This window comes from Musca autumnalis, unplaced genomic scaffold (genome assembly GCF_047663935.1).
Source record: "Musca autumnalis isolate F117 unplaced genomic scaffold, ASM4766393v1 scaffold_5, whole genome shotgun sequence".
NCBI classification, from domain to species: domain Eukaryota; kingdom Metazoa; phylum Arthropoda; class Insecta; order Diptera; family Muscidae; genus Musca; species Musca autumnalis.
The window spans coordinates 194,544,526-194,570,756 of NW_027412088.1; the positions used below are offsets into that span (position 1 = coordinate 194,544,526).

The 26,231-nt window shown below is 36.6% G+C and overlaps 1 protein-coding gene across 1 annotated transcript in view; it reads right to left on the reverse strand.

Annotated features, from left to right (window-relative positions):
• The window catches only part of tei (irregular chiasm C-roughest protein teiresias), a 368,344-nt gene that overhangs the window by 38,107 nt on the left and 304,006 nt on the right, over positions 1–26,231 (reverse strand). Inside the window, exons 10-11 of the mRNA XM_073990187.1 lie at positions 15,759–15,887; positions 10,560–10,760 (exon numbers count right to left, since the gene is read on the reverse strand). Coding sequence (XP_073846288.1) covers positions 10,560–10,760; positions 15,759–15,887 — 330 coding nt within the window. The remainder of the gene's footprint in view (positions 1–10,559; positions 10,761–15,758; positions 15,888–26,231) is intronic.

The following is a 26,231-nucleotide window of genomic DNA, read 5'->3' on the forward strand; positions in this document are numbered from 1 at the left end:
AAGAAGACATTAAGATGGTAGTATTTCCATACAAAGATTTACACGGACTTGTTCTTCTTAATTGCCTTTAATAGGTCTTCTTCTCCTAGAAAAGATTTTGGAGACCTTAATCGCACTTAAGAGCTTGTGAAGGTCTTTTCCCACAAGAAAAAATATTGTAGGTATTTGTCCCATTGAAGGCCTTTTGACAACCATGAATGATCCAATTCTTATAGGATACTTTTGAGAGGACTTTTAAAAGGTATAACACAACATCCCATACGGGACAAGGGAGACTTCTCTCATATCAATGAGTGCATCCCGATTCATATTTAGCTCAATTCTTACAATAAAATATCTTCAACATGTCTGACTCCCATTTTTTTCTAATATATGCCTTTAATAAGGTATTTTCCCATAAAATACCTTAAGAACGTCCTCTTCACTTCATACAAGTCCAATTCAGTCCTATAGAAGTCATTCCTCTAGAAGAAGTTTCATATAAATATTTTATAAAGGCCTCCTACTCATAGATACAGTTTTCTCCATCAATATAATCTTCATCCCAAAATATTCCTACAAAATCCCAATTTAATGGTATTTAAAGAAATCTCTAGAATCACTACTTGGTGGCTTGATTGTCTAAAAATTTCCTAGGTACGTAGTAAATACTTTCATGAAGATTCCCTGCGTCGAGCTAAATGAATAAGTTTTTAATTAACATCTCTGTTACCTCTAATTATTCTTGCAACACTGTTTTCATTCGCAAAATGTTTTCATTTGCTAAAAAGGACTTTTTGCTAATCTTGAGAGCGTGACAAAAGAAACTAACTAACCCGCTACACATTCTAATGCACACACATTCACATGTCTCTTTCTCTCTCTGTCTATACACATCTTCATGTCTATGCATAAATGTAGCCGTGTGTCCTTACACCTGCTTCTAGGTATTTACAAGTACTTTGTTGCAATTTCCTGTTGTTGTTTATCAAGCTCTTCAAATGTGATGTAATGACATTTTAACACAAACACACTTGCACATATGGAGCTTACTTTGTAATAGACACATACAAACAATATGAAATGATTATATGGCCCCCCTCAGGGGATGGGTGAGAAGACAAGTTGCAGAAAAATGAAAGTTTGGTTTGTTTTCTTTTTTTGAAAAACTGACTAAGAAGACAAGATTTTTATGTTGACAAATACTTTGACGATTACCTTGAAAATCATGTCTCTCACACTCTCTGTCGCTAGCTTTGTCTTTCTGTCGTTTGTATTTTAAAGATTGTTTCCTTCGTTAGCTGAGTAAATTGTTCTACTGATGATGTCCTGTCACAGAAGAAACTTGCACAGAAATCTTTTGTTTTTCTTTTCAATTTGATTACTTTTTCCTTGACGTCAACAACGAAAATCCTTTTCCTCTCTGTGTCACTTATGTTGTGTGTCCAAAGAACAAGTGTGCGAGCAGGCAAGCCTTTTTGTTTGGAACTTCTTGTGTTCTGTTTAAGAAAAGCCCTTTAAGTGGTTGTGTTTGTCATTCTTTGTTCTTAAGAAATCCTTTCCCATCCATGTTTCCAGTTTAAGAAGGCTGATGAAGACATTTGTTAAGTTCCATGATGATTATGTTTTTCATCATTCAAGGCCTTTGTCTTGTTTTGAGAGTGTTCGTGTGTGTGTGCATGTTATGTCATATGTTGGCAAAATGTAATGTAAGAGAAGAGAATTCGTTTTTGTAGAGCCCCTACTTGATGGCATTTTGTTTATATTGCCCTCAAGGGTGCATTTTTGCACATCATCTACTACATTACTTATGTGATTTGCTTGGTGGCGATGGCAATGGTGATGGAACATACGCTTAAGGTGTCTGTCTTATGATGATGGGCCATGGCTGTCAAAGACAGATTTCCACATAACACAGAGAGTGAGCGAAAGTGACTCCATCTCTATAATACAAAGGACATAAATTTTATTTTGAAAATTATTGTTAAATTGTTCGGAATATACATCCAAACATAAACATATGTATGTGTGTATAGATGTCGAAACACATCTATGAACACAATTTTATTTGAGTATGCTGTTGAAAAATATATTTGTTTAAAATAAAACAATAAATTTCCGTATTTTGTCGTCTGTTTGTCTGTCAGTTTTGTTAGTTTTGTGGCCATAACATAAGGAAATCCCATATGGCCCAAAGGCTATTTACCATGGTGCGAGAGTTTTGAGAATTTATGTATTTGCTTTGGCTAAAGTCATTTTGATTTAGTAAGATTTTAGAAAATTTTTAAGTGCCATAAAATATGTTTCCTCTATGGTCAAGAGCTGGATAAACAAAAAGACTGGAGCAAATAACTTTGTTTGCAAATCAATAAAAATTGCAAATTGAAATAATAATAATAATTGAGAATTATAATTACGGATATTTGTGTTATCACAAGCTATGCCTAAATTTTTTTTAAGATAATTTCATTTAATAAAATAATTTTAAAAATATTTCCGTAAAAGATCTTGAAGACCTTTCAACTCTCCTCTTGTTACAAACGACATGTAGATAATCTTCCCTCAATATAAAGTGATTCTTCTAGAAGCCATTTTCTCATAGTACTTTTTCACCCATAGAATCCCTTTAAAGTCTTCATCCCACTACCACGCAATAGTATTTTAGTGGGTTATTTTTTATATATATATAAAATTTAGATGATCTTCTTCCCGCATAAGAGCCTCCTTCCCATAAAAGCCTTTAGAATATCTTTTTCTCATTTAACTTTAGAAGTTCTTCCTCCCATAAAAAACCTTTTAGAACCAAGGGAACACTTTGAGAAATCTTCTTCATCCCACTACCACGCAATAGTATTTTAGTGGGTTATTTTTTCATATACAAATTTTAGAAGATCTTCTTCCCGTTTAAGAGCCTCCTTTCCATAAAAGCCTTTGGAATATCTTTTTCTCATTCAACTTTAGAAATCTTCTTCTAAAAAAACTCAATAATCCTTTTCTATCTTTTTCTCAAATGTCCTTATAAGTTATTCTTGCATTGAAGAACTTTAGAATTTTTTTTTCTATCTTTAGAAGTTGTTCTTCTCCGCAAACAAATTAAAGGAGATTTTTAACAGAACCTTAAGGACCGGCAGTGTTAGAGAGAGTAATTTTCAAAATATCCAAGGTTGTTGCCATTACTGTCCTTCAGAAAAAATTCTTAAAAATCCAAGATTGGTTCCTTTGTTGTGGCTTAAGCATCCGCTTCCAAAAAGTTATTCTAAACCCTGCTTGCGAAAATACTCAACCAATTCCTATAGAAATTCTAGGATCCCAAAAGAAGCTCAATTTTGTAGAAATTTTTATAAAATGCTTTGAACCCAAGAAGGGTTCAAAAAGTTCTTTAGAAATTCTGAGCGCTTAAAAATTTTAGGAGCCCAAAAGAGGTTCACAAACTTTTTCAAAAATTACTTCAAAAGTTCTATGAGTCCAAAAGCGGCTTAAGATTTTTCTATAATTTCTATGACCCAAACAGAGGCTCAAAAAATGTATACACAAATTCTATGAGCCCAAGAGAGGCTCAAGAACCTTGAAACAATTTCTGTAACAATTGTTTGAGCTCAAAGTGGAGAAAAATATTTTCCATAGAAATCGTATGAGTACAAGAAGGGCTCAAAAATGTCTATCGAAATTCTATAAGCCCATGAAAGGGATACAAATGAGGTTCAAAATATTTCTATTGTAATACTATGACCACAAAAACGATTTACATATTTCTGTAGACATTTTTCGAGCCCTTCTATGGGCCCAAGAAGGGTCAACAATTTCTAAGAGCCATTGAAGGGCCCAACAATTTTCTGTAGAAATTATGTGAACCCAGGAAGGCCTCAAAAAATTTCAATAGAATTTATTTTAGTCCAAAAAAGGCCCAACAACTTTAAATAAATTTCTGCAACAAAATTATTTTCCACAGAAATCGTATGAGTACAAGAAGGACTCAAAAATGTCTATCGAAATTCTATAAGGCCGTGAAAGGGTCAACAAATTTCTATAAAAATTTGTGTTAAAATTCTAGGAATCCAAATGAGGCTCAAAATGTTTCTATTGTAATACTATGACCACAGGAAGGACTTAAATATTTCTATAGACATTTTTCGAACCCTTCTATGCGCCCAAGAAGGGCTCAACAATTTCTAAGAGCCATTGAAGGGCCCAACAATTTTCTGTAGAGTGCCCAGGAAGTCCTCAAAAAGTTTCCATAGAATTTCTTTTATTCCAAAAAAGGCCCAACAACTTTAAAGAAATTTCTGCAACAATTTTATGAGTTCGAAGGAGAAATGTATTTTCTATAGTAATTGTATAAGTGCAAGTAGGGCTCAAAAATATCTATAGAAATTCTATAAGCCCATGAAAGGGTCAACTAATTTCCATAAAAATTTGTGTAAAAATTATACGGTTCCAAATGAGGCTCAAACATTTTCTATTTCAATACTATTAGCACAAGAAGGTCTCAAAATATTTCTCTAGAAATTCTATGAGCCCAAGAAGGACTCAAACTATTTCTATAGAAAGTCTATGTGCCCAAGAAAAGTTAACACCCGTTAAAGGTAGTGAGCTAACATGTGCCGCGCGTTCACCCATAAGAACGTTAAAAACTTGGGTTTGGGTTTCGTTAAAAACTTAGTCGGGTTAGTAACCCTCCCCTAGAAAAAAACAGCCTACTATGAAAAAACGAAAGAAAAGAAAAACAAATCCATCAAAAGTTGACGACCCCCGCAAACGTTTTAAGGACCATGATCTGCGAATCTGCACCTGGCATGTTCGCACTCTTTATAGAGAAGGTGCCGTCTTCGCATTGGCAGACGTACTTGAAAAGTACAAGACCGATATTACTGCCATACAGGAAATACGATGGATTGGGAAAGGCGTCACAACAACACCTAAAGGTGACGCACTGTATTATAGCTGCCATGACGTAAAGCATGAGTTTGGTTGTGGATTCGTAGTTAGTCGGAGACTAAAACATCTTGTATCCAGCTTCACTCCAGTGAATGAAAGACTTGCTGCAATTCGAATAAAAGCTAAATTCTTCAACATCAGCTTTATTTGCGCTCATGCTCCCACTGAAGAAAAGGACGAACAGACCAAAGATATATTTTACGAGCGCTTAGAAGAAACATATGACCGTTGCCCTGCCCATGACATTAAAATCATTCTAGGCGATTTTAATGCCAAAATTGGAAAGGAGAATATCTTTGGCCCAACAGTCGGGAAATTCAGTCTCCACAGTGAAACATCTGACAATGGTATGAGACTGATAGACTTTGCAGCTGCAAAAAACATGGTAGTTAGCAGTACCAGATTTAATCATCTCGATATTCATAAGGGCACCTGGCTGTCTCCAGATCAGAAAACAAGAAACCAAATTGATCATGTTGTGATAGATGGAAGACATTCATCGAGCGTGTTGGATGTACGATCGTTCCGAGGCGCAAACATTGATTCGGACCACTACCTTGTTGCAGCAAAGGTACGCACCCGCTTAAACGTAGCAAACAAAGTACGAACAGACACAACACGAAAGTTAGACACCGGTAAGCTGCAATCACAACAGATAGCCACAGCATATTCCACTCAACTAGCCCAATTGCTTAATCAAAGCCCACCTCATCCCGATAACATATCAGCGCAATGGCAAAGCATTGCCCACTCCATGCAAACAGCCGCAAAATCCATACTTGGATACCAGAGACCTCCACCAAGGAATCCATGGTATGATGAGGAGTGTCGTGTTGCCACCGAAGAGAAAAATGCGGCATATAAGGCTACTTTACAATCCGTAGCAACGCGTAGCGCACGAGAGAGATACAGGGAGAAAAGGAGAGAGGAGAAACGTCTTTTCCGCAGGAAAAAGAGAGAGATGGAAAAGCGGGAGTGTGAAAAAATCGAGATGTACAGGAGCCAGAATGAAGTCCGAAAATTCTACCAAAGAGTCAAGCATCAAACTGATGGCTTTGGTACAGGCACATCCTCCTGTAGAGACCAGCAAGGTAATTTGGTAACTGATACAGATAGTGTACTCAGGATATGGAAAGAACATTTTTCAAATCTGTTGGTATCCAATAGCAGCGAAGACGACGAAGATACCACAGTCCCAATCCCAGAAGATGGTATTGAATGTATACCGCCCAGCCAAGATGAGGTAAAGACAGCAATAAATCGGCTGAAGAATAATAAGGCAGCAGGGGCCGATGGCTTACCAGCCGAGCTGTTCAAAACCGGAGGCGACACGCTGATAAGGTGTATTCATCAGCTAGTTAGCACCATCTGGCAGGAAGAACGAGTACCCGACGATTGGAACCTGAGTATCCTGTGCCCCGTCCACAAGAAGGGAGATAAGACTGTATGCTCTAACTATAGGGGCATAAGTCTACTCCCTATTGCCTACAAGATCGTGTCAGGGATATTGTGCGAACGACTAAACCCAATGGTCAACGAGATTATTGGACCATACCAATGCGGCTTTAGACCTGGCAAGTCCACCATTGACCAGATATTTACCCTGCGGCAAATCCTGGAGAAGACCCAAGAGATGCAGATCGACACCTACCACCTTTTTGTCGATTATAAAGCAGCCTTCGACAGTCCGCTGCGCTCAAAGGTATTCCAAGCCATGTCTGAATTTGGTATTCCCGCAAAGCTCATCCGGCTTTGTAAAATGACTTTAACTGACACGAGGTCCTCAGTTAAAATAGGAAAGAACCTCTCCGAAGAGTTTGGTACCAAAAGAGGTTTCAGACAAGGAGACAGCCTTTCGTGTGACCTCTTCAACATCCTGCTAGAAAAGGTTATACGAGAGGCAAACGTCAAAAGAAGTGGCACAATCTACACCAATAGTCACATGTTACTTGCTTATGCTGATGGTATAGACATCATGGGCCGATCAGTAAAAGAAGTAACTGATACCTTTATGAAGGTCGAAGGAGAATCTGCTAAAGTGGGTCTGGCGGTAAACGGTGAGAAGACCAAGTCGATGGTGTCGACGCGCAATGCGTCCATTGAGCTCGGACCGACTGTGGAAGTTGGTTCCTATAATATTGAGGTAGTAAAAGACTTCGTCTACTTCGGCACCTCCGTCAACACAACAAACGACATCAGTTAAAAAAATAAAAAGAAGAATTGTATTGGCCAACAGATGCTACTTTGGATTAAGTAAGCAGTTTAAAAACAAAGCCACATCTCGTCAAACAAAAATAACGCTCTACAAAACACTGATACTACCCGTGCTGATGTATGGCTCCGAAGCCTGGGTACTTGCGCAAGCAGACATGGCAGTGCTTGGTGTGTTTGAGAGAAAAATTCTTCGAAAGATCTACGGACCAATCTGCGTTGACGGTGAATATCGACGTCGCATGAACCACGAGCTGTATCTGCTATACAACGACATCAATATTGTTAAACGTATCGAGATGCAGCGATTGCGTTGGCTAGGCCATATCATAAGAATGAGCGATGATGAACCCGCTAAAAAGGCGTATGAATACATGCCACATGGCGGTGCATGCAGAATTGGCAGGCCAAGGAATAGATGGCGCAAACAAGTGGATGATGAGATGCCAAGGCGCGGTATTCCAGAGTGCGAAGCAACAAATAGAGAGGAATGGAGATCTCTTCTTAGTTCGGCCTATAGAACAAATGTTCTGTAATGGGCCAGCTAAGTAAGTAAGTAAGTAAATCAATTGGAGAATTTTTGCAGCTACAACATTTTCTTTAGTCCCATTTACATAGGACTAGCGGATTGCAAGCAAAATCGTGAAAACCTAAAGAACCCCTAAAAATGTGAACTTAAATCGCGATTTCTTTGAAAATCCCTCCGGCGATTTTTTTCTGTTTCTTGATATTTCTCATTTATGAGCATTGTAGTTTCAGAATCTGCAAAAACTTTCCAGGTGTAAACACCTTCCATCTAACCTTCCATTAGTTAAGGCGCACCGTGTGACTGATATCGTCCATGCTTTGCACCTCCTAATATGTATATTAGATATAGATCAGGTTCGAATATGAACTATATTTGTCAACTCCTTCGGGTACCTCCCACACAAAATCTCGGTCAAATTCACTTTAAGACCTGCTCTCGAATCAATTTGAATTTTGTTGAAGCATCTTGCATTCGCTGCCTCCATTACGACAGTAAAAGTTTTTTCAGGGGCAAATCCATACTTTTTGAGAAAACAGCACGAAACGTGTAAAAACCCCTATACCACCATATGTAGTGGCTGGAGAGCTCGAACCGAATACTGCGTTCGTCCACACTTTGAATATCGTTATATTTCTTTTTATATTACATGAAATTCGAAGGTGATGCTTATAGGACCACTCCTTCCGGTACCTCCCCCACAGAAGTTCGAGAATCTTCACTAAAATGGTACGCGCGATATCTCATAAACACAGAAACCGACTTGATCCAAACTTTGGATCTCCAAATATTTTGTCCCAACTTAGTTCATGTTCAAATCGTTGGGGTACCACTCACACAAATGTTCAACATTTTTGTGTTGTTAAGGGTCTGTTCGAGGATCCTTTGGACATTTTTACCGATGGTTTTCCTAGTGGCCCTTGGAATATTATGTTTTTCGTATGCCCAAAAATTTGGAAACCACAATAAATATATAATTTTTTTAGGGAAAAAAGTGTTTATGAGACGAACTGGGCTCAAAATAACCTATGAGGGGTTCAAAAAATGTCTAATAAAGATGGAAGTGCTCAAAAAGTCCCTAAAAATGTCTACAGAAATGCTATGAACCCAAGAAGGGATAACAAAAATTCTATGAGCACATAAGGACCTCAAAAGAGTTTTATAAAAAATTCCGTAGCTAATGAGAGGCTCAGAAACGTTTTCGATAATTTCGATAAAAATTCTAAAAATACTATGGGCCTGAAAGGTGCTCAACAATTGCTGTAGAAATCATATGAACCTTGTTGGGTGCAAAACCATCAAAAAAAGTCCGTGAATCCGAAAAGGGCTGAAAAGGAAATTCTGTGAACCCAAGCACGGTTCAAAAATTAAATAAAAAGTCTATGAGCACAAAATGGGCTCAAAAAATGTCTATAAAAAACCAATGAGCCCAATATGGGCTCAAAAAATTCTTACATAAATTCTATGGGCCTTTGAAGGTTAAAAAAATGTCTATAGAAATTCTATGACCCCACGAGGGCTTCAAATAACTCCTATACCAATTCTATGAACCCAAAACAGGCTTTAGAAATACTATGAACCTACGAAGAGTTCAGAAAATGCCTTTAGCAATACTATGAACCCAACAAAGGCTCAAAAGATTTTATCAAATTCTAGGTACTCAAGAATGGCTCATAAGCTTCTATTGAAATTCTATTAGCCCAAGAAAAGCTCAAGAATTGTCTATAGTAATTCAATGAGCCAAGTGAGGCACCAAAAATTGCTATGGAAATTCTATGGGTACAAAAAATGGCTCACAAATTTCTATAGTAATGATGTGAGTTTCAGAGAGAGCAACATCCCTTTGAAACTTTTTGAAGATCTCCTTCCAATAGATGACATCTTGCCATAGAATATCTTCAAGAGTTTCTCACAAAGACAGTTCAAGGGGAACTTTAACAGATCATCTCTCTATACGTAATCTTCGATGATTGCAAATTTAGGAAACAAATACCGTTTCTACAGACAAATGTATAACAGCTCCAAAAAGTATGCAAAATAAAATATAGTGCTCATCTCTGACTTATTGATGTGTAGAGCAGTAATATGCACCATATTTTTCTATTGCATAATTTACGGGGTGTTATTGTGTGAGTGCATGCTTTTTCAATTGGTTGAATTGTGTGTGTTGAGAGAGCAACGTTAAATGAGTGCCCGTGGGCGCTCTCTCGCCTGACGCTGATGTAGAACAGCAATATGCACCATATTTTTCTATTGCATACTTTACGGGGTGTTATTGTGTGAGTGCATGCTTTTTCAATTGGTTGAATTGTGTGTGTGGAGAGAGCAACGTTAAATGAGTGCCCGTGGGCGCTCTCTCGCCTGACGCTGATGTAGAACAGCAATATGCACCATATTTTTCCATTGCATACTTTAGGGGGTGTCATTGTGTGAGTGCATGTTTTTCGGTTTTTTTTTTAATTAGTTGAATTGTGTGCGTGGAGTTCACTGACAGCAGGTGTGCGCTTTCTTACCTAACGCTGATGTAGAGGGTAGATGGCATCTATATAACTGTTTTTATTGTACCAATGAGTGTGCTTACTTACTTGCTTTTAAAGCATATTTTTAGGTGTAAACATGTAATACCTTAAGAAAATAACAAAAATTATTTCACATTTAAATATTTTCCAAAAAAGAGTAGTCATAAGAAAAATGTTTGTCACTTTTTAAAATTTAACCTCAATGTCGTAATGAAGTTTTCTATAATCCTCTTGGAAGACTTTCACAACAATTTTTGTTTCCTTTTCTCAATTGTTTTTTTCACGATTCTTTCATGATTCACAAATTTTCCTTTAATTATCTTAAAAGCATTTTCCAATGCCACTGTTCGTTGTGGTTCAAATGCTATGTTATTGGGGGGAACACTTACCTTTTACCGAAACACCCACAGTTTGTAGGACTTCAAGTTTCTTTTTATTCTGTGGCGATTGGCCAATACATTTATAAGTGCCGGCATCTTGATAGACAACATCTTTGAGAGAAACTTGGCCTGTGGGTGAGGAAAGACCGTGACCTAAACCACGTAAACGTGCCGTTACTGGATCCAAGTGTGACCAACAACCCAATGAACCTGTGAAATGGAAGAAGAGGAAACAGAAAAAGAAGAAAAACATAAGTAGAGAAAATTAGAAGTGAGACAAATTGGTATGCAACATTCAACATTTGAGATGTAGACGCAATATCAACAAAGAAGATGATGATGATGAAATTAAAAGGACATTCAATTCATAAATTATTCACCAACAAACAAAAAAAAAACGAATGGGAAATGTTTTGAGTAAAGTGTGAGAACAACAACAACAAGAATAATAACGATGATGATGAATGGCATGAAAAGTAAGGCAAAGCAAATGGGCATCTTTATGACTATTGTATTGCTGCGTATGGCTTTTTGCTAAATAATTTCATTAATTGCTGTAACACGAAAAATGAAAGGAAAATTTTAATTCCTATAATTGAAGCCACCCGCCACACTCCATCATCCGTTACAAATGATTTTGTTCTTGGAATAGCTAAAAGACTTTGTTTTTTACACCATTAAACACTTCTCGGATGGCGTAGCATTTTTGGCGCCCACCTTCAAAAACCTTGTCTATAAAATATATGTTGTACCATTTGGCAATTCATTTGTCTGTAGCCACCAACCAGCAAAGATAGCAAAACGACACCTTGTTGTCGAACAAACGAAGGCGGAGGCGGCAAGTACAGTTATTAATGCCATGCTGTCCCATCATTAGTTATCGGAATGTTAATTTTGTTACGCGCCAAATAAAATATAAATTTTGCCATATTATTAATTGCACTCTATTTTCATTCGTTCTTTCTTTGTTCGCTGGCAATCAATTTACAATTGTTGGTAATTAGATAAAGCTTTTAATTAGAATCATTTGTATGCTGAGGTAATGGTGGTGGTGGTGAAGGAGGTGGGGATGCCAATGATGGTCCGGACATAATTATAAGAGTAATTTCTATTAATGTCAGCCTAAAAGTAGGCATAGTTTTACGTTTGTTATGTATTATTGAAGATGAATATTTTTAGTAATTATAAAATTTCCTTGGAATATCGGCCTAAATGTAGGCTACAATTTAAGTGCCAATAATTTGCATTATTAGCGAAAATTGAGTTTGTGGAAACTTTTTGAAGAATAAATTATGAATAATTTGAATTTTGTGTCACCAATGGGAGCTGAAGTATTCTTCTCTGGGATTAGTGACAAACTAACACCAATTCTTTAGAGGCTTCTTCAGAACTACAGAACCAAAATTTCAATAGAACTTCTATGAGCCCAAGAGCGGCTCAAAAATTTATATATAGATTCCATAAGCCCCATAGAGGAAATTCTATGGGCCCCAAATTTGGGCTCAAAAAATCCAATAGATATTCCTTGAGCTCAATGTAGGGTTGCAGGATACCTCTTGATGTCTTTCTTAAGCAACAGAATATCTCTTGAAGACTTCTATTGGCATAAAATTTCTATAGAAATTCATTGAGCCTTGGGCTCAAAAAATTTCTATAGAAATTCATTGAGCTTTGGGCTCAAAAAAACCTTGCCTATAGAAATTTCGCTGAGCCTTGGGCTCAATGAATTTCTACAGAAATTTTTTGAGCCCAAGGCTCAATGAATTTCTATAGAATTTTTTTGAGCCCAAGGCTCAATGAATTTCTATAGAAATTTTTTGATCCCAAGGCTCAATGAATTTCTATAGAAATTTTTTGAGCCCAAGGCTCAATGAATTTCTAGAGAAATTTTTTGAGCCCAAGGCTCAATGAATTTCTAGAGAAATTTTTTGAGCCCAAGGCTCAATGAATTTCTAGAGTCATTTTTTGAGCCCAAGGCTCAATGAATTTCTAGAGACATTTTTTGAGCCCAAGGCTCAATGAATTTCTATAGAAATTTTTTGAGCCCAAGGCTCAATGAATTTCTAGAGACATTTTTTGAGCCCAAGGCTCAATGAATTTCTATAGAAATTTTTTGAGCCCAAGGCTCAATGAATTTCTAGAGACATTTTTTGAGCCCAAGGCTCAATGAATTTCTATAGAAATTTTTTGAGCCCAAGGCTCAATGAATTTCTAGAGACATTTTTTGAGCCCAAGGCTCAATGAATTTCTATAGAAATTTTTTGAGCCCAAGGCTCAATGAATTTCTATAGAAATTTTTTGAGCCCAAGGCTCAATGAATTTCTATAGAAATTTTTTGAGCCCAAGGCTCAATGAATTTCTATAGAAATTTTTTGAGCCCAAGGCTCAATGAATTTCTATAGAAATTTTTTGAGCCCAAGGCTCAATGAATTTCTATAGAAATTTTTTGAGCCCAAGGCTCAATGAATTTCTATAGAAATTTTTTGAGCCCAAGGCTCAATGAATTTCTATAGAAATTTTTTGAGCCCAAGGCTCAATGAATTTCTATAGAAATTTTTTGAGCCCAAGGCTCAATGAATTTCTATAGAAATTTTTTGAGCCCAAGGCTCAATGAATTTCTATAGAAATTTTTTGAGCCCAAGGCTCAATGAATTTCTATAGAAATTTTTTGAGCCCAAGGCTCAATGAATTTCTATAGAAATTTTTTGAGCCCAAGGCTCAATGAATTTCTATAGAAATTTTTTGAGCCCAAGGCTCAATGAATTTCTATAGAAATTTTTTGAGCCCAAGGCTCAATGAATTTCTATAGAAATTTTTTGAGCCCAAGGCTCAATGAATTTCTATAGAAATTTTTTGAGCCCAAGGCTCAATGAATTTCTATAGAAATTTTTTGAGCCCAAGGCTCAATGAATTTCTATAGAAATTTTTTGAGCCCAAGGCTCAATGAATTTCTATAGAAATTTTTTGAGCCCAAGGCTCAATGAATTTCTATAGAAATTTTTTGAGCCCAAGGCTCAATGAATTTCTATAGAAATTTTTTGAGCCCAAGGCTCAATGAATTTCTATAGAAATTTTTTGAGCCCAAGGCTCAATGAATTTCTATAGAAATTTTTTGAGCCCAAGGCTCAATGAATTTCTATAGAAATTTTTTGAGCCCAAGGCTCAATATATAGAAATTCATTGAGCCTTGGGCTCAAAAAATTTCTATAGAAATTCATTGAGCCTTGGGCTCACAAAAATTTCTATAGAAATTCATTGAGCCTTGGGCTCACAAAAATTTCTATAGAAATTCATTGAGCCTTGGGCTCACAAAAATTTCTATAGAAATTCATTGAGCCTTGGGCTCACAAAAATTTCTATAGAAATTCATTGAGCCTTGGGCTCACAAAAATTTCTATAGAAATTCATTGAGCCTTGGGCTCACAAAAATTTCTATAGAAATTCATTGAGCCTTGGGCTCACAAAAATTTCTATAGAAATTCATTGAGCCTTGGGCTCACAAAAATTTCTATAGAAATTCATTGAGCCTTGGGCTCACAAAAATTTCTATAGAAATTCATTGAGCCTTGGGCTCACAAAAATTTCTATAGAAATTCATTGAGCCTTGGGCTCACAAAAATTTCTATAGAAATTCATTGAGCCTTGGGCTCACAAAAATTTCTATAGAAATTCATTGAGCCTTGGGCTCACAAAAATTTCTATAGAAATTCATTGAGCCTTGGGCTCACAAAAATTTCTATAGAAATTCATTGAGCCTTGGGCTCACAAAAATTTCTATAGAAATTCATTGAGCCTTGGGCTCACAAAAATTTCTATAGAAATTCATTGAGCCTTGGGCTCACAAAAATTTCTATAGAAATTCATTGACCCTTGGGCTCACAAAAATTTCTATAGAAATTCATTGACCCTTGGGCTCACAAAAATTTCTATAGAAATTCATTGAGCCTTGGGCTCACAAAAATTTCTATAGAAATTCATTGAGCCTTGGGCTCACAAAAATTTCTATAGAAATTCATTGAGCCTTGGGCTCACAAAAATTTCTATAGAAATTCATTGAGCCTTGGGCTCACAAAAATTTCTATAGAAATTCATTGAGCCTTGGGCTCACAAAAATTTCTATAGAAATTCATTGAGCCTTGGGCTCACAAAAATTTCTATAGAAATTCATTGAGCCTTGGGCTCACAAAAATTTCTATAGAAATTCATTGAGCCTTGGGCTCACAAAAATTTCTATAGAAATTCATTGAGCCTTGGGCTCACAAAAATTTCTATAGAAATTCATTGAGCCTTGGGCTCACAAAAATTTCTATAGAAATTCATTGAGCCTTGGGCTCACAAAAATTTCTATAGAAATTCATTGAGCCTTGGGCTCACAAAAATTTCTATAGAAATTCATTGAGCCTTGGGCTCACAAAAATTTCTATAGAAATTCATTGAGCCTTGGGCTCACAAAAATTTCTATAGAAATTCATTGAGCCTTGGGCTCACAAAAATTTCTATAGAAATTCATTGAGCCTTGGGCTCACAAAAATTTCTATAGAAATTCATTGAGCCTTGGGCTCACAAAAATTTCTATAGAAATTCATTGAGCCTTGGGCTCACAAAAATTTCTATAGAAATTCATTGAGCCTTGGGCTCACAAAAATTTCTATAGAAATTCATTGAGCCTTGGGCTCACAAAAATTTCTATAGAAATTCATTGAGCCTTGGGCTCACAAAAATTTCTATAGAAATTCATTGAGCCTTGGGCTCACAAAAATTTCTATAGAAATTCATTGAGCCTTGGGCTCACAAAAATTTCTATAGAAATTCATTGAGCCTTGGGCTCACAAAAATTTCTATAGAAATTCATTGAGCCTTGGGCTCACAAAAATTTCTATAGAAATTCATTGAGCCTTGGGCTCACAAAAATTTCTATAGAAATTCATTGAGCCTTGGGCTCACAAAAATTTCTATAGAAATTCATTGAGCCTTGGGCTCACAAAAATTTCTATAGAAATTCATTGAGCCTTGGGCTCACAAAAATTTCTATAGAAATTCATTGAGCCTTGGGCTCACAAAAATTTCTATAGAAATTCATTGAGCCTTGGGCTCACAAAAATTTCTATAGAAATTCCAGGAACCTAGGGTAGGGCTTACAAAATTTCGCGGATTCCGTAAAGGTCGGGAGAAATTCAATTTAAAAATTAAATAAAATTTGGCTCTTACCTTGAGGACACTGCAGTGTTACCGAGCCACCCAATTGTACCTCCAGTTGTCCCTTGTTGGGATTATGTGATGCTGCAGCAACTGATATATCTTGGTCATCTGGTTCAGAGGTGACATCAACAGAATCATCTGCAACAACAAAAAAGAAAAAAAATTTTTGGAATTAATTTTAAAAAATTTCCATTAATTTTGTGTTTATTTAAAGCCTACTTTTGGGGGTTATTAAGGGAATATTTGTTATTATTGCTTGGAGACAAACCAAATGAGAAAGAAAATTTAAATATTTTCCATTTATGGCCTATTGAAGTTGTGAAGACCAAATACCAAGAAGGGCCTGCAAATGTTCTCCTGTGATTTTCCTTTTTTTTTTGCTCCGGACCATTATTTAAATTGGAAAACGAACCGAAAAAGATGTAGTATACATAAAGGGAGCACATAACCTCTTTTCGTGTTGCCAATACTCCAGGGATGTAAATGTAAAGTTTGTTTATGATTTTTAAGATCAAATGTCCCTGGTCGGGTCCCGATAAAAGCAATGAAAAGGGGCTTATTTTAAATCAAACGAACAAAAAAAAAAATACAATAAAAAGGAAACCATTCAATTGCATGGTGGGTAGGAAACACTTAAGATCTCCCAACGTAGAAAGCAGTAGGAAAAAAATAAACATTGGCAGACGTCTATACAAAAAAATTGAAAGAAAATGTTTATTTATTTCTTTTTACATTTCTTACAAAAGAAATGAAATGAAAATTTCCGCCATTTGATTTGTAACGAAATGGAAAGTTTTTCCTTGGAATGCTCAGAGTAAAAGAAGAAGAAAAAAAAAACAACTTGTATTGCTTATGTTTTCTTGTTGTCGTAAAGCCTGTATACATTTCTTTCGTCTACCAATTGAATTCCATTTAAAAGTTAACAAACCAAACACAAATTGTTGATTGAAACTCAAAAGTTTTTCGTTGCGCCCTAAGAGTCCTTATCATCCCACCACTACTTTCAAATATGCCAAATATGTCCTTTAAAGGATTTATGAGCCTTCATCATATATTTTTTTTTTTTTTTGCCTTTTGCACCATGGCATTGGCATTGCGTATTACTGAAAGTGAAGTGTCGACATATTGAGGTCTTAGTTATTGATGTGGTTGTTGGTGTTGACTGTATAACTGACATCAGTATCATCGTCATCATCACCACTCTGGGAATCATCATCTGCAGCAGCTGCACCAACACCAACATCATCGCTGTCATACTCATCATCATTGGCTATTCATAGTTGACCTTTTTTTGTGTTGCTTCTCTCTCTCATAGCATTGATGTGTTTAATTCATAACAGCCATAAACAACAGGAAAAAAACTAAGTTTTTTCATTAATATTGTTATGGCAGGGGGATATTTAAAACAGTGGTTTTAAAGAAAACAGGGCATACTTTTAGGAAATGTTGTAGAAACTGGCATAACTTAAAGACGTTTGTTTAAAAATTTCATAATTTTAGCATCATTTCAAATTAAGCATTACAATCGATTTAGAATTTTGTTGCATACCTTTAGGCTCATTTTAATAATTAACATTGTTTTGTGTCATTGAAACATTTTCTGTTGATTTCCTACGTAATCCGAAAATCACTTAAATCACTGTAGTTGTAGTTTTAAATTCAGCAAGGTTTTTTCCATGTTTAAAATCAGATTTACTTGAGTTGTTGTTCAATTCAATTCAATTCAAATTTATTGAGTCTTTTCCTTTTTCAACATATACATGCAAAATTTTGAACAGTGTTATACAGAATCCTTAAAACTATAATGTTTGGTTTTAATGACTTGTGTGTTAAATACAGCACCTTGCTTGTTCATATTTTGTTCATTGTATTGAAACTACATTTTAATATATGTTAACGTGTTTGCTCCCGACACTTCAATGTTTGAGAGCATGTCTCAATTTGGATTTATCTTAGAACTAAATTTAACCTAAACCTAACCTAAACTACTTAAACTAAGCAGACAAACTGTAATATCGATAGACATGTGCATTAAGTAATAAAACACATTTCCATCGACAAAACCTTTCATCTGCTCGTTACCTAGCCCCTGTGAATTCCAGGAGAGGTGCTGATATAAAACTCTGGGCACTCAATAGATTCCAAAGCCATCGCCAAATCAATACCAAGAGGTGAAATATAGTTGGTATTTTCCCAATTGAACTCATTTTGCTCTTCAACAACTCTTTGCATAAGTGAGTTTGAATGCATATGAAGTCTATTCACATAATTTTTAATTAATTGCATGGCATACACTGAAATTGGGGTAACATGAGCTGCCTCATAAATATAACGATTTGAGAAACGCTTGTTATACGATTGAAAATTCTTTCCGACACAGAGGCGTAGTATTTTTCTTTCCAGTATTCCGAACTCTTTCATTACCGTTGGAGAAATGGAAAACCATATAGGGAAGGCATAAACCAGTGCGGGTCTAATGGATGTTTTATACAACAATAACTTTGTTTTTTCAGGTAATGCCCTGCTATTAAGGAGCCTTCCAAATGACCCCTTAATACCGTATGCCTTCCCCAAATTGCAGCGTGCAGTTTGGTTAAATTTAAACAATTTAGTGAACCATACTCCCAAATATTTAAATCTGTCTTTAAATGGTATTTCCACACCGTTTAGAGACAGGTTCAAGGACTTACTTTCAGGTACTACCCATCTCTTGCATTTCCCGGAAGCGTTTCTCAAACACATAGCTTCGCTCTTGGAAGTATTGATCTTTATGCCCCATTCAGTATAAAAAGCATTAACCGTTCGTAAGTGACAGGATACAATAGCTAAGGCCTCACTTGGAGATTCCGCGTGTGCATACAAAAGACAGTCGTCAGCGTACAACACACCCAAAGAATTTTGATGTGTATGAGGAAAGTCGTGCATGTAAATATTAAACATATGTGGCGATAAAATAGACCCCTGAGGTACCCCACAAGATACACTATTTATATCAGATTTAACATTTCCAAGTTGAATGTAAAATTTCCTATCAGTGAAAAAGCTTTTGAACATTTTAACTATATGAGGGTCAAAACCTAAACGGGTCATTTTATACACGATACCGTTGTGATACGTCCTATCAAAGGCTTTTTCTACGTCCAGCGAAATTGCAACGGTGCATTTTCTTTCTCTCAAATTAGAAATGATGTCGTTATTGAATTTGGTTAGTGCATCCACCGTAGAATGACCTTTTTTAAAGCCGAATTGAAAATCTGAAATATAGTCACTTGGTAAACCTTCATCCATTTTTTCCCTCAAAATTTTTTCAAATAACTTGCCCAAATTTGAAAGCATTGAAATCGGTCTTAAATTGTTAATATCTGTTGAGTTTTGTTTCTTTTTGATAGGTATGATCTTTCCTATCTTCCATAATTTAGGAAAATATGAATTGTTTAAACAATTGTTAAATAATACAACGAGGTACTGTATTGCTTTTAATGGAAACTTTCGTATCAGGAAATTAGAAATATTGTCCAAACCACATGACTTTTTATTATTTAGACTTGACAATGTTAGACGAACGGATTCTACAGTTGTGAATCTGTTGTCGAGTTCGTTATTAAACGACGTAGACGAAGTATTGAATTGAACTCTGTGATTAGGAACATCAGTCAAATAATCACTTATTGAATGTTCTATATGAGACAAATTTCTATTAGGAGCCGGACCATTATAAATTTGAGCAAAATGGTCTTTCAAGATATTCAATTTTTCATTTTCATTAATAACGGTCACACCATTTACCGATAAATCTTTGACTACTGACTTCCTGTCACTTCCTATTAATCCGTGAATTTGCCTATGTGCATTTGGGCCAGGTTTAATATTTCGAAGTTTATCGTCAAACATTTGTGCCTGCTCTATTTCAACCTTCTCTTTGATTATAATTTTGAGTAGTTGAATTTGCTTTGACAGTAATAAGTACTGTTGACTTTGTCTATTCATATTTCTGTGAAATAATCGTTTCAGTTGCTTTTGCCACTCGTGTTTTAATTTATAGAGATTTTCAACTTCCCTAGAGACCTTATATTTCCGATTCTTCATTTGTATTCTTTCTGAATGCAGTGAAGACACAAAATTCACTGTAGTAGTAAACTCGTCAATATATGTATCAATATCTCTGTCTGAAAGATTTGTATCATGAGGAGGAAAATGAGCCTCCAGTTCTGCAGTCAAGTCAGCTTGAAATTGACTCCAATTAGTGTTTTCAAAAGACATATATTCTTGAGGTTGTCTTACGATAAACTCCAGACCTCCAAACGTAATTTGCAATTTCAGACCAAAATGATCGGAAAATGTAGATAAACTTTCTATACGATAATTTGGCTGTAGAACATTCACTAAAGTTGGGCTTACTATGAAATGGTCTAAAAAAGACGACCCATTAGGAAATGATGGTACCGAATCGCACAATCTAACAAGCGAGTTATTATTTAACCAACGTAGAAGTGCTCTTCCATTTATGTTTGTAAAGGTGTCACCCCATGAAGTGTTTCTGCTATTCAAATCGCCTCCAATGAGAATCCCATCATAGTTTTGTGCAAAATTGTTTATGTTGGATAAACTGTCATTAATGAAAGAATCACCTAAGTTCGAGGCAAAATACACAGTTCCCAACAGAATTGTTTTTAACTGTCCGTCAATTGTCATATTAATGGAAACAAACACGTGTGGCACTTGCATATGTGGAATTTCCACTCTAGTAAAATCAATGTTATCACGAAGTATAAGTGCTACTCCAACACCAATTTTACTTTCCAAAAGTACATAATCTTTTAAAGATACTCTATGCATTTCCTTCAGATGTGTTTCCTGAATAAATGCACAGTGTATCCTGTTAGCAGTTAAAACATTCAATAAATCAATTCGGCGGCTGACATCAATCAGCGACCTAACGTTAAGGGTTAAGAAATTAATAGTTTTACGGATCATAAGAATGCTTAAATTCGTTTAACAACCTTAAGCATTCTTCCTTAGCCTCACTGGCTGACATTTCTTTATGCCTTTTAATAAAGCGTTCCATTTTTTCCTCTAAAGAAAGGGTTTCTGGTTCACATAGAATTCTTGCGATTTTTAGGAATTCCTCATTGAAACATTTTTTTGTTGATTTCGTACGTAATCCGAAAAATCACTTAAATCAGTGTAGTTGTAGTTTTAAATTCAGCAAGGTTTTTTCCATGTTTAAAATCAGATTTACTTGAGTTGTTGTTTTATTGAAGTATTAGTCAGAATGAATAGAATGACCATGACAGAATGTTACGGTGTGTGTATATGTAAGAACTTTGTATATATGTATGTTCCCCCCTCTTCCGCCCTTGGGGTATATACATGTGAGCTTATATGATTAATGATTGGTCGAGGTCCTAGAGCTCCATTTATAAATGTGTATGTGTGTGTGTTGTAAAACTAAGTGAGTGATTTTTTCTCAAAGCCATCAATGCATTGCATGATTTAGTTTCCGGTTTTTATGTGTTCTCTGCTGCTCTGTCTCTTCATCCTCTTCAGCCACTCGCTGTAGTTGAAAAGACCTTTTTGTTGTTTCTTAGAAAAATGCTATGGATGATTGTTTATGTCCATATACATACATCTATGACTGATGTTTGATTTTTTCATGGAACTCTGGGTAATAAAAGTGAGTGCGTTCATGTGTGTGTTTGTCTTTGAGGGGAGCAAATTTTATTTACTATGTGTGTGCATGTGTTTTTTCTTTATTTCAAGGTAATGGAAAACATTTCAAATAAATACAGATTGATTTGAAGTTTATTAAGTTTACCATGACTCATAAGAGAGCAATCTATGATGTTGATGATTGAATCAGGTATGAAATGAAAATAGTAGAAAAAAAAAAACAACAGAACTCAGCTTTTAAGTGAAACTCCCCCTTCCCAACCCTGGGTGGCACATCAAATTGATCATTTAATACGGTTATGAGATTTCTTTGCAATATTTTTTTTTTCAACGATATTAATTGAGGTAATCATGGGACCAGGAGATTAATGAGTTGAAAGGACAAAGTCAGCTTTGATTTGAAATTGGAAAATCTTGTTTAAGAAATATTTGAAACTAAACACGAATATTAAGCTATTGCCTACATCTAGGCTGAGTTTGTTTTGACGAAAATTATTGCATACCTTATGGAAAAAGGTTCTCCTATAGACTCTTTCCGAAGGAAAGGGTGCTTCTACAGACCCTTTTCTGAAAGAAAGGATGTTTCTATAGACCCTTTCTTAAAGAATGGATGGTTCTATAGACCCTTTCTGAAAGAAGGGGTGCTCCTAAAGACACTTTCTGAAAGAAGGGGTGCTCCTAAAGACCCTTTCTGAAAGAAGGGATGCTCCTAAAGAACCTTTCTGAAAGAAGGGGTGCTTCTTTAAACCATTTCTGAAAGAAAGGGTGCTCCCATAGACCCTTTCTAAAAGAAAGGGTGCTTATATAGACCCTTTCTGAAAGAAAGGGTGCTCCCATAGACCCTTTCTAAAAGAAAGGGTGCTCCCATAGACCCTTTCTAAAAGAAAGGGTGCTCCCATAGACCCTTTCTAAAAGAAAGGGTGCTCCCATAGACCCCTTCTGAAAGAAAGGGTGCTCCCATAGACCCTTTCTAAAAGAAAGGGTGCTCCCATAGACCCTTTCTAAAAGAAAGGGTGCTCCCATAGACCCCTTCTGAAAGAAAGGGTGCTCCCATAGACCCTTTCTAAAAGAAAGGGTGCTCCCATAGACCCTTTCTAAAAGAAAGGGTGCTCCCATAGACCCTTTCTAAAAGAAAGGGTGCTCCCATAGACCCTTTCTAAAAGAAAGGGTGCTTATATAGACCCTTTCTGAAAGAAAGGGTGCTCCTAAAGACAGTTTCTGAAAGAAGGGGTGCTCCTAAAGACAGTTTCTGAAAGAAGGGGTGCTCCTAAAGACAGTTTCTGAAAGAAGGGATGCCCTTAAAGAACCTTTCTGAAAGTAGGGGTGCTTTTATAGACCCTTTCTAAAAGAAGGGGTGCTCCTAAAGACCCTTTCTGAAAGAAAGGATGCTTCTATAGTCCCTTTTTAAAGAAAGGGTGCTTCTATAGACTCTTTTCTGGAAGAAATGGTGCTTCTATAGACCCTTTCTGAAAGAAAAGGTGCTTCTATAGACACTTTCTGAAAGAAAGCGTGCCCCTATAGACCCTTTTTGATAAAAACGTGCTCCTATAGACCCTTTCTGAAAAAAAGGGTGCCCCTATAGATCCTTTCTGAAAGAATGGGTGCTTCTATAGAGGCTTTTTGAAAGAAAGGGTGCATCCGTAGGAAGAACGGGTGCTGCTATAGACCCTTTTCTTGAAGAAAGGGTGCTTCTATATACCCTTTTCTTGAAGAAAGGGTGCTTCTATATACCCTTTCTGAAAGAAGGGGTGCTTCTATAGACCCTTTTCTGAAAAAAGGGGTGCTTCTATAGACCCTTTCTGAAAGAAAAGGTGCTTCTATAGACCCTTTCTGAAAGAAAAGGTGCTTCTATAGACCCTTTCTGAAAGAAAAGGTGCTTCTATAGACCCTTTCTGAAAGAAAGCGTGCTCCTCTGAAGCTTTTCTAAAAGATAGGGTGCTTCTATAGACCCTTTCTGAAAGAATAGGGTGCTTGTGTAGACCCTTTCTGAAAGAAAGGGTGCTTCTATAGACCCTTTCTGAAAAAATGGGGTGCTTGTGTAGACCCTTTCTGAAAGAAAGGGTGCTTCTATAGACCCTTTCTGAAAGAAAGGGTGCTTCTATATACTCCCATAGACCCTTTCTAAAAGAAAGGGTGCTTATATAGACCCTTTCTGAAAGAAAGGGTGCTCCTAAAGACACTTTCTGAAAGAAGGGGTGCTCCTAAAGACAGTTTCTGAAAGAAGGGATGCCTTTAAAGAACCTTTCTGAAAGAAGGGATGCCCTTAAAGAACCTTTCTGAAAGAAGGGGTGCTTTTATAGACCCTTTCTGAAAGAAGGGGTGCTCCTAAAGACACTTTCTGAAAGAAGGGGTGCTCCTAAAGACCCTTTCTGAAAGAAAGGATGCTTCTATAGTCGCTTTTTAAAGAAAGGATGCTTCTATAGTCCCTTTTTAAAGAAAGGGTGCTTCTATAGACTCTTTTCTGGCAGAAATGGTGCTTCTATAGACCCTTTTCTGAAAGAAAGGGTGCTTCTATAGACCCTTTTCTAGAAGAAAGGGTACTTCTATAGACCCTTTTCTGGAAGAAAGGGTGCTTCTATAGACCCTTTTCTGGAAGAAAAGGTGCTTCTATAGACCCTTTTCTGGAAGAAAGGGTGCCCCTATATACCCTTTCTGAAAAAGGGTGCCCCTATAGACCCTTTCTGAAAGAAAGGGTGCTCCTAAAGACACTTTCTGAAAGAAGGGGTGCTCCTAAAGACAGTTTCTGAAAGAAGGGATGCCTTTAAAGAACCTTTCTGAAAGAAGGGATGCCCTTAAAGAACCTTTCTGAAAGAAGGGGTGCTTTTATAGACCCTTTCTGAAAGAAGGGGTGCTCCTAAAGACACTTTCTGAAAGAAGGGGTGCTCCTAAAGACCCTTTCTGAAAGAAAGGATGCTTCTATAGTCGCTTTTTAAAGAAAGGATGCTTCTATAGTCCCTTTTTAAAGAAAGGGTGCTTCTATAGACTCTTTTCTGGCAGAAATGGTGCTTCTATAGACCCTTTTCTGAAAGAAAGGGTGCTTCTATAGACCCTTTTCTAGAAGAAAGGGTACTTCTATAGACCCTTTTCTGGAAGAAAGGGTGCTTCTATAGACCCTTTTCTGGAAGAAAAGGTGCTTCTATAGACCCTTTTCTGGAAGAAAGGGTGCCCCTATATACCCTTTCTGAAAAAGGGTGCCCCTATAGACCCTTTCTGAAAAAGGGTGCCCCTATAGACCTTTTCTGAAAAAAACGTGCCCCTATAGACCCTTTCTGAAAAAAGGGTGCCCCTATAGACCCTTTTTGATAAAAACGTGCTCCTATAGACCCTTTCTGAAAAAAGGGTGCCCTTTCTGAAAGAATGGGTGCTTCTATAGAGGCTTTTTGAAAGAAAGGGTGCATCCGTAGGAAGAACGGGTGCTGCTATAGACCCTTTTCTTCAAGAAAGGGTGCATCCGTATGAAGAATGGGTGCTGCTATAGACCCTTTTCTTGAAGAAAGGGTGCTTCTATAGACCCTTTCTGAATGAAAGGGTGCTTCTATAGACCCTTTTCTTGAAGAAAGGGTGCTTCTATAGACCCTTTTCTTGAAGAAAGGGTGCTTCTATATACCCTTTCTGAAAGAAGGGGTGCTTCTATAGACCCTTTTCTGAAAGAAGGGGTGCTTCTATAGACCCTTTCTGAAAGAAAAGGTGCTTCTATAGACCCTTTCTGAAAGAAAAGGTGCTTCTATAGACCCTTTCTGAAAGAAAAGGTGCTTCTATAGACCCTTTCTGAAAGAAAAGGTGCTTCTATAGACCCTTTCTGAAAGAAAAGGTGCTTCTATAGACCCTTTCTGAAAGAAAAGGTGCTTCTATAGACCCTTTCTGGAAGAAAGCGTGCTCCTCTGGAGCTTTTCTAAAAGATAGGGTGCTTCTATAGACCCTTTCTGAAAGACCCTTTCTGAAAGAATAGGGTGCTTGTGTAGACCCTTTCTGAAAGAAAGGGTGCTTCTATATACCCTTTCTGTTAGGGTGCTTCTATATACCCTTTCTGTTAGGGTGCTTCTATATACCCTTTCTGTTAGAAAGAGTGCTTCTATATACCCTTTCTGAAAGAAAGCGTGCTTCTCTGGAGCTTTTCTGAAAGATAGGGTACTTCTATAGACCCTCTCTGAAAGAAAGGGTGCCTCTATATACCCTTTCTGAAAGAAAGGGTGCTTCTATATACCCTTTCTGTTAGGGTGCTTCTATATACCCTTTCTGTTAGGGTGCTTCTATATACCCTTTCTGTTAGGGTGCTTCTATATACCCTTTCTGTTAGGGTGCTTCTATATACCCTTTCTGTTAGGGTGCTTCTATATACCCTTTCTGTTAGGGTGCTTCTATATACCCTTTCTGTTAGGGTGCTTCTATATACCCTTTCTGTTATACCCTTTTTGTAAGAAAGGGTGCTTGTATAGACCTTTTCTGAAACAAAAGACATTGAATGTTATGCCTTAAGCATTAAAAATTTAAGGAAATTTTGAAAAGAAAGTTATTTATATGTCTTGTCGTGATTCTAGCTAATCTGCTTGTAGCTTTAAATTTTGTTTATTTCACTATTCAATCCTTTTTTTAAGTTTCTTAATGACGTACCTCTTCCCTTGCACTTGCTGAACAAAATTACATGAAAGCAAATCAGTTGCCCTGACTACAGTCTTTTACAAATATTTTAACCTCCTCCCTCTCAGTTTTGATTTTACAAGCAATGCAAAGCCATCAATTATGTGACATGAAAGACCTTTAAATCATATTCGAATGTTAACATTTGTTGATGGTTTACTTTTTGTGCTGCCT